Genomic DNA, 8,951 nt, shown 5'->3' on the forward strand with positions numbered 1-8,951 from the left:
AAAAACTGCGTAAAGGGAAGAGTTTACCTGTACATCCCCACAGTGCTGGGAAAAAAATTAAATTTATTGCAAAAATAATGAGAAGCCTTACAATTCAGACGGGAAATCCCATACTTAGAGATCCCAGTGATGTAGCTATTTTCAGGGCCTTCGCATTACCGTGTATATCGCTACGTATTATAAATGCGCAGAGAAGGACACCACGAGACCAGGAATACAACGCTCATCGTCCTTGCACGAAACGGCACAATCTCTTACTTGCTGGGCGGTATATTCATTTACACTCATTGTAATTAGAAATGTAGCGCTCGAACTGAAAACATACGCACATTCATTAACTGGATATTTAGCTAGATATACAGTTTATTAGGTTGTCACGTAACTCACATTCACCACACGTACAAATAAGTCATATGCTGTCTTTACTTCAAAAAGATATCCTTGTTGAAAGAAGATAGGTAGAAGTGTACCACTAATACAATTACTGATATATTTCCATAAAAAAAAAGTTCAAATCTTTTCGTAGACGATTATAATTAACGTTTTCAATTTTCCAAGACTTCAACCGACATAGTACAGTAAAGATGTCACTATAACGTGCGCTCTTTATGCCAACCAGCAGCATGAGTAAATCTGTTTGCAGATTGACATCACAACGCTGACAAAGTCACTTCGAACTGGGCTCGATGTTCTGAAACCGCAGGTGAAACACACAATTAAAAGGATAAAGGGAGCTACAGAGCTCGTGGACAGCAGTGTTAACCATTCTAAGCATTAAAGCAGCTGCGCGGTGAGCCGTTACGTAAATTGTAATGTACTACCTACTATACGTGGAAACTCAGCGGTATATCTGGAATTCCGAACTTTTATTTATATATAAGATGGAATGGGTTCGACACCCGCTGTAGTATACCTAAATTAAGCGCCTACGATTTTTAGCTTGACACACTATTCAAAAACAATGACTTAATTTTAAAACTTATCTCACAGGCCCTACAACTAAGAAGGAATTTTACTGGGACTAAATGAGCACCATAAACATAATTTTTTGTTTTTCAAAATGAAGTATCTTGCATATTCAACATACCCATAGCAGTAAATTTAACGAAATACAGAGATTACAATAAAATAACTATTTTAGACTCTATCCAGGTAGTTAAGAGGTACAACGCTTATATCATATCTCTGTAACAAAAAGCTATGAGTGGTATATATTTATATCAGTACTTACCGTCAAAGCAAGCTGTGTCGCTTTCGTCGGTCGGTTGGGGAATCCACGGTGGCTCTAAAGATCGTATGTTGTTCCAGTCAATACCCTGGAAAAGCGGTAAATCACGCAATGCTACGGCTGAAGGCCGAAGAGCTACTTGTGGCTCGATCAGACGTTCCACAGTCTCTATCGCTTCGGCGCTCAAAGCTCCATCGCCCTCATCAGGATATTCGATTGCTATGTCGACAAGAAACAATGACGCAATTAACATTAGTAAGAAGTTATTCGCGATATGATGAAAAAATTGCTTTGAATTCGAAGATCACGCATTTGTCTTTGCTTGCACTAGGTATAATTTAATATACGAACAAACAAAGGTGCTGTCTTGCACTAAGTAACTCCGCAGGGCTTCGCTGCTTAGATTTCCATAAATCCTCTGCGGGGAAGCAGTGCCAGTATCAAAAATTCTAGCAGAGAAATAGCTTCATTAGCTGTTAGCAAATATACGAATACAATTGGATATTGTTTAGATGATCATACTTAGGTACAATTTATTAAATCGTTAAAATACTTATTAAAGTTCGGCCGTTAAGCTAATCTCAATGCGTTTAGAACATTCAGTTTATTTTAAACGTGATCTAGACTAGCATCTTTAACGAATAATACAGTAATACCTCGATTAAGTATATTGTCGAAGACCTTTTCAACGGTTTCATCGATGAAAGGTGGACAACCCACGAGGAATTCATACAGACAAACTCCAAGCGCCCAGATGTCCACACTCGTAGAGTGAGGTTCTCTGCGTAGAACCTCTGGAGCCAGATAGTCAGGAGTACCTACAATGGGTCCTCCGCCGCCGAGGCACGGTCCGGGTGTACTTGGCGGTTTCATCCCAGATCCATACAATGATGCAGCTAGCACACCTACAAAAAATAAAAGATCGAGAGAAGATTGCGATAATTAGATATAGAACTGATATTTATACAGTAGAAAGACCGTTTGTATACACCATCGTTTTATGTTATAAGAGCAAGTTACACAGTTAGACTGACGATTTCATTATGGCTACAGTACAAACAGTCTTTGCATTTTTATCTTAGTAACAATCGATGAATCAAATTAAATAAAACATCATTGACTTAACTGAAGTCCAAATATATGTACGACGATACGACAGCATTTTAGTAACGTCTAAGAAAATGACAATTGATCATCTTACCACTCTTCCGACTAAGCAGCTTGGAAGGCTTTTTTCTTTTCACATCGGTCAGTGCTTTGATAAGTAGAGGTCGGAATGCATTGTTGCGTCTGCTGTTTGCCGGAGTTTCCACTGTCGCGATGCCTGAAGACACGCCATTGTCACCAAACGATTTTGTACGAGCGCATGATAGGGCGGCCCATGGTGAGGATGAGCAAGATGCCGCGCCAAACCGTTCGGCGTCTATTTCGTCATTGCTATTGAAATCGTTATTTGACAGTTTAGGATTCTGTTCAGGCTCAAAGGGAATCACCCGCCTTGATTTCTTCCACTTTTCGAGTTGGTCCTGGCGTTCTCTCATCATCTCCACAAAGCTTTTGCCGTTCGTCGAACTTCATTGTAGTGACAATATGCATGTGTCATGTATCAACAAGAAGAGAATTCCTAATTAGTCATATTCGTAGGTGTAGCTTATGGAAATCATAGTGAGTCTGGTCTACTTTTGGATGTGTCGTGTTAAACACGCACGATAGCAGCCGAGGACCTATCTATACCTGATAACAAATTAAGACGATAACTTACTTAGTTAGTGGTGTGGATTGATGGCCCGCAGTGCAGTGGCTTCTGTATTCGAAGCTAGGCAAATACTGACGCGACTTTTCATCAAGTGCATCGTTCCCATTCGCATGTGGAGTACTAGCACGTGGAGGTGATAGGAGCAGCTTATCAGAGCAACCCCCATGTGTACTGTCATCCGCTTCCCCAAGTGATACGCTAAAAGAAGTATTTCTAGCTAATACACTTTTTCTACGGTCTATGGCTCTAGAACCTGGCGCAATGGGAGAATCGTCCGTTAATTTGAACGAGAGTCTTTTTCGTGTTCCGCGACTTTCTTCCAAACTTGTGCTCGCAGGCGTACTGAAACGTTGCCCAGGTGTCGCCGACGATAATGTACAAACGGACTGTGGTTCAGTTTGCGCATCGATCAACCTTCTTTTAATTTCTTGCTCTTCTTCGCCAGGTTGTAGTTCTTGCAGTTCATCGAGGGATTCTAGATAACTGCGGCGTTGGCCACAGAACGAGATGTGTAAACCACGCTTTCGCCGATTTAATGAGTCACCCGAGATGCACGATCTTGGAGGATCAATACTAATGTTCGAGAGTGAAATGTCAGGCGTTGCAAACTTAGAGGAGACGCTTCCAGGTGTATTCAGAACGCCTGCAATTTGACATATGATGATTAGAAGGTCCTCGTGTTTAGAAATTGCTTTTTGTGCTCACCTTACTTTTCTCTATTCATTTACCGTTTCAAAATCGTTTTTCAAACCTTATACTAAAATTTATATCTCACTTTTTAACTGAGTTTGGAAAGCATCGTTGGTACAGAAATTGGTGATGTCTGCAAGCGGAGTTTTGTGGCGAATCCCTTGCGGCGGGCTGAGCTCCTCGGAAGAATTGAGATTTTTTGAGGTAAGAATTAGGTCACGGAATTGGGTTGCGACAGATAAGGATCCCGTTGAATTTGACAGAGCCGTGTAATACATCGTTGATTCCTGACAATCGCTTATTCCTGACAGATGCTCATTCGACTGTAACACATGTAAGATATGATTTACGGGCGGCGCTACAAAATGTTCACGCGCATATATAGACAGGCCTAAATCCAACCAATACCACATCGCTATCGAAACTGTATACCTAAGAATAAAGACAAACACTTTCCAAACAAAGATCATATCAGTTTTTTTTAGCACTATGAATGAAAAGCCTGCTTACCTTGTTTTGGGGTGACATAATCGAGTTGTTTGTTTTACTCATCTGCAAACAGTATTCAAAAATCACAATAAAAACGAACCTATATACATATATATGACTTTCGTATCTCACTATCAGCTAATCATTTAATATTAAAAGGATACGACAAAAGAGCACACATGATCATTTAACTTTTCAACTATTTTATTAAAAAAAAAATAGATAAAATTGTCCACGTTGATAAGTTACCGAATTTTGACTGGTTTAAAAAACACACAACAGAAAACAAAAAAATGTAATCGAGCAAAAATCATGCTAGTAAAATAATAATATATCATCACAGGAATGTGTTATATGTACATAACTGAAACGTAAATTTAAGTATATATATATATGATTATAGACACTTGTATATGTATATATATATATATATATATATATATATATATATATATATTACAATTCATATTTACTTTTCTTGTAAAAGTGTTCGCTACTATATTTAAATTATAATGGAAGAAAATTTGCGCTGTTTAATTTTTATAATGCTGTAACTTCGAGTGAGCACGACGTGTCTCGACAGTGTCGAGGCTCTAGGGCTAACAACCGAGCAAATGGGCTAAAAATTCGTGTAAACGCTTACCGCTAGCGCTTTCCGTGCATCGAATACTGGCGGAAATGACGGATTCTGCGAGCCACTTGAATACATGGGACTCATGTGTATATTAGCAGTCAGTGACATAAGCTGTCCAGGCGTTCTGGCCTGCAGGTCGAGTAGTCTTATCCTCCTTGAGGCCTCATCTGTTCTGGAGAGCACGAACGTGTCGAATGCTTGTTCGTCCTGATGATTGTTATCATTGTTGTCAATAGCAGTTGGATTATGTCCGCTATGACTAACTTGGGGTTTGAGGGGAGTCGCAATTATGTCTCCGATTTCCACATTCTTTCGCTCCAGATTACAGAGACCAAAATCAGTCAATTTTACATGTCCATCCCTACCGACAAGTACGTTATCTGGCTTGATATCTCGATGAATTATACCATGTCTGAAAAAGTTCAATGGACAACTTTTTCTTCTATACATTTGAGGCTCAGGTATAGTGAGATATATAACTGGGTTCTAAATACAGATCAGCATCTGCGACAATAATTTCAGTTAATATGTCCTTCCTCAGTCATTAATATCAAGCTATACACATTAGATTTGGCATGTCTCCTTAAAACCGTATTCGTTTCTAGTTAAAATGGTCTAAATCGTAGTATACGAAATGCTCATTTATAGGTTAAATTCCTGGTTTAGCACTTTATAACATACTTGTGAAGATACTCAAGGGCTAAAGCGCACTCAGCGATATAGAATCGAGCAGCGTACTCCGTGAAAACAGTAAATCGAGCTAGAAGCGCCTTGAGGTCTCCTCCTATCATGTATTCCATTACCTGCAAGAAAAAAGTAACGCTTGTAACAGTATATACTCGGCTTCTGGCTTTGATTTATCGATGGGGCATGTCCTAATTGACTCCTTTCGATTTCGGGAAAAAAGCATGCCTTTAAGCGATTGTTCTATTGAGTCAACAGGCAATAGGTTCTAGGTCGATAACATCGGTGTGTGACTGTATATGAGCCAAAGATATATAGAAAATTTCTAAATACAATTTGAACATTTTCAAACATGCGCTGGTCACAATATTATTTTTAATTCTCAAAAATAATTATTTCAGAAGGCGATGCCAGTAAATAAATAAATAAAAAAATTAAGATGACAGATGACATACCAGATAAATACGGCTACGACTCTGAAGCGAATAGAAAATTTTTACGACGAACTCTGAATGACTTATCGCCAACGCGTTTTTTTCGTTATTAACTGTAAAGTTAAACATGGTTAAATAGGCGTAACTGATATTACTTTACGCGCATTAACGCTATTGATTCTACACATGACAATAACTCGTAACAATGTATATAATCGTATATAGTTTTTCTATATCAGTATTTGAGTTCCTATTTACGTAAACACGATATACGCTCAAGTTCAACATTTTTGCATCCTCCCTGTTATTAGTCCACTTACCACGGTCAGCCATGTTTTTGTCGAGCATGTGTGCCTTTTCCATCACCTTAACAGCGTACAGCTGTGGAGGATTAGCAAATCATGTATCAGAGGATCTTTCTTATATCGACTATTGTAGTTCCATAGTCACAAAACTTCAGTGGTTGTGCTAGCGACTAATTTTTGTTCGTGGAACAGGTATTTAACGTACGAACTGGTTCTTTACTGTAATGGCAACTGAGAGCACGAAATTTTACGAACAATATACTCATATGATACATCAGACTAAAGTCGATTACTGAATTCGAACATTTGCCTCAAACAAATTGAATTTATCGCCTCTCGGTGCATATTAGTCTTTATTAGACTGCACTGTTATAAAGAAATAATTTTGTTAATGTCATAAACATCACCTTCAAAATCTAAAATAGGCTATAATTCATTCGTTAGTAGGCTTCGCTTACCTGCTGCTGACTTTTATGTTGATGTCTTGCTAAAACAACTTTTCCAAAAGCGCCGGAACTTATGTTTCTTACGATAACAAAGTCTTCGATTCGCGGCATCTAATGAAACAAAATGAAAAATCATGCAAAATTAACATCAACCTTCACACTTTGTATTTACTTCATAATCGCGTTATTATTCAGCTGTTGCAATAATATAGAATCGTTTTCAATATAATAATATCTTTATATAATTACCTGCAATAATTTTAAATTTCTAATTTTACATTAAAAAAATCGCCTAAATGCCTTACAGACGTTTAGGTTTGTGGGTGAAGACACTAACCAGTTGCATTTTCGCCTTCGTCACCTGCGACTCGTTAAAGTGAACTGTTTTAAGACCACCAGCTCGGTTTCCTTTGCAGCCTGCCTCGACGGGCAGGCTTGACCTGCTCGTCTCTAACGGATTTTCATCAGCTGAAACAAACCGATAAGTGCAAATCAGTATCAATTATAATTAAGAAATAATCTTTTTTTTTGTAGCATTTTATAGATTTTAAAAAAGTGTTTGAGGACATAGATTTAGTAATACCTGAACAAAATACAACCACGTACGTTGGGCGCACATTGTATTCCCAACTTTCAGATGAGCAGACCCTTGGAGAACTTGCTTATCTCAATATAAACTCGAAATACTAAAGAAGATAAATGGCACGTCAGCATGAGTTGCTAAATGCTTTATTTGATAATGAAAGATTAACACTGTCAATAAAGCTTGAGTGCCCTGAAATTTATCGATAGAAATCGTATTAAATATGGGTTCTGGTTATCTGTGTAAGTGGGCTTTGCCTGGCGACTTATACTCACATGGATTCGACCACAACACAATGCTGAAGCGGCTCAATCCAACTGTAGCTTAATCAATAGACTCAATAATTATTGATTTGAAGTTATCTCCAGAATCACCAAAACGGTACTTTCAATAAGTAAATTATCGTAGTCGAAAGTTAATAATAGCTGAGTCGAAATTTTAAGGATTATTCGAAACATTGCCACGAGGCTATGTCGAATAAATTTAGCTCAAACCACAATGCCACAGCCAGCTGATGAAATGCCTAATGGGCGTAGAACTCGATATGTTTAGTTTCCGTTACAACGGCTAGGCAATAAGCCGTACTTAAAGCGTGGTCGGTGTGCGTTTAAGTAATGATCTACACATTAATAGTCAGAAATAGTAATTGTTATGTAAATTCAAGCGCAATACTATTTGACATCCGTTAACCTGTTTTCGACTTTAACCTCCTCTTAATAGTTCTAGCTTATCCACATATGTGTAACGCAATTCAAAAAATTTCTCTGCGACTCCTGATACTGATATATACTAACAATTCCAATTAAACATTTTTTATAAGTATAGTAGAAGAAAATATGAACGACCAAATTACGTTCGACTCGATTTCCTCCATTATGTGTTTGTTTAAGGTTGGCACTGGTAGATTCGAAGATATCGTAACATCTTTCGCAATTTCCAATAGATAAATAATACCCTTTTGCAAGAAATATGTTTTTTTCTGATGGAGCGAAACGCCTGGAAATTTTCTTCAATTTTAGTGTTGAAACAAAATTCTTTTCTATATATTCTAAAAATTGTAGTCACAAAGTTACTCTTGTGAACTTACACATAACGGTTTTCATCGTCGCGAACAACGCCCAAATCACTTACTTATCACTACTGAACTATCGGCTTTGAGTTACGATGAAGTACATAGTTATTAAGGGATTTCGCCAATGTTTTTTTGTCTCTGGAACTGCCAGGCGAACGTGTACGCGCTGCTTCCTACTTCATCGTCTGCTTCAAATTGTCGATGGTGCAATGAAGCGCGCAAATTTGAATCGAAACGATGATGCCAATATATTCGTCAGGAAACTCACCTCAAAGCATCTTATACTGATCTTTAGATGTTGAGTGACTAAGTGATCCTTTCCCCAAACTCTGGTGCTAGAGCTAGAGTTACGCCAACAGTTTTACTAGCAAATTAATTACCTCAAGCTATTCAATGCATTTCTTTTGCAGTTAGTTAGAAATGTTCTTACTTATTACAGTAGTATGTAGCTGTGTAATTAATTCTGTTGTTCAAAACTGAACTAAACCAAGCACCTTATCTAAAACAGGCCGTCGAGAATAATTGTTACTACCAAATTAAGCTCACTTGTGCAGTTGTCTCGTACCAATGGTTCCAATAATCACTTCCTACATTGTTCAACCGTTTTACTACAATTCCTTTAGAACAAAT

General features: G+C 37.9%; 1 protein-coding gene across 3 annotated transcripts; it reads right to left on the reverse strand.

Annotated features, from left to right (window-relative positions):
* Positions 1-30: 30 nt before the first annotated feature.
* gwl (serine/threonine-protein kinase greatwall) lies at positions 31-8,479 on the reverse strand. Of its 3 annotated transcripts, XR_015311462.1 has the most exons (15): positions 8,337-8,479; positions 7,004-7,134; positions 6,679-6,777; positions 6,236-6,296; positions 5,937-6,028; positions 5,479-5,600; positions 4,807-5,209; positions 4,185-4,226; positions 3,760-3,997; positions 2,991-3,627; positions 2,430-2,800; positions 1,885-2,133; positions 1,232-1,447; positions 571-691; positions 31-313 (listed from the first exon to the last, which is right to left on the reverse strand). XR_015311462.1 is itself a non-coding variant. In XM_086968653.1 (14 exons), the coding sequence occupies exons 1-14, from the start codon at positions 8,350-8,352 to the stop codon at positions 294-296; spliced, it is 2,697 nt and encodes an 898-aa protein (XP_086824779.1). In that variant the 5' UTR covers positions 8,353-8,479; the 3' UTR covers positions 31-293. The 3 variants fall into 3 exon arrangements, 2 of the variants coding, with proteins under 2 accessions (XP_086824779.1, XP_086824778.1); XM_086968653.1 differs by lacking the exon at positions 571-691; XM_086968652.1 differs by lacking the exon at positions 31-313 and having other exon boundaries at positions 331-691.
* Positions 8,480-8,951: the final 472 nt, after the last annotated feature.

Source organism: Varroa jacobsoni, unplaced genomic scaffold, assembly GCF_002532875.2.
Source record: "Varroa jacobsoni isolate VJ856 unplaced genomic scaffold, vjacob_1.0 scaffold_545, whole genome shotgun sequence".
In the NCBI taxonomy this organism is placed as follows: Eukaryota; Metazoa; Arthropoda; class Arachnida; order Mesostigmata; family Varroidae; genus Varroa; species Varroa jacobsoni.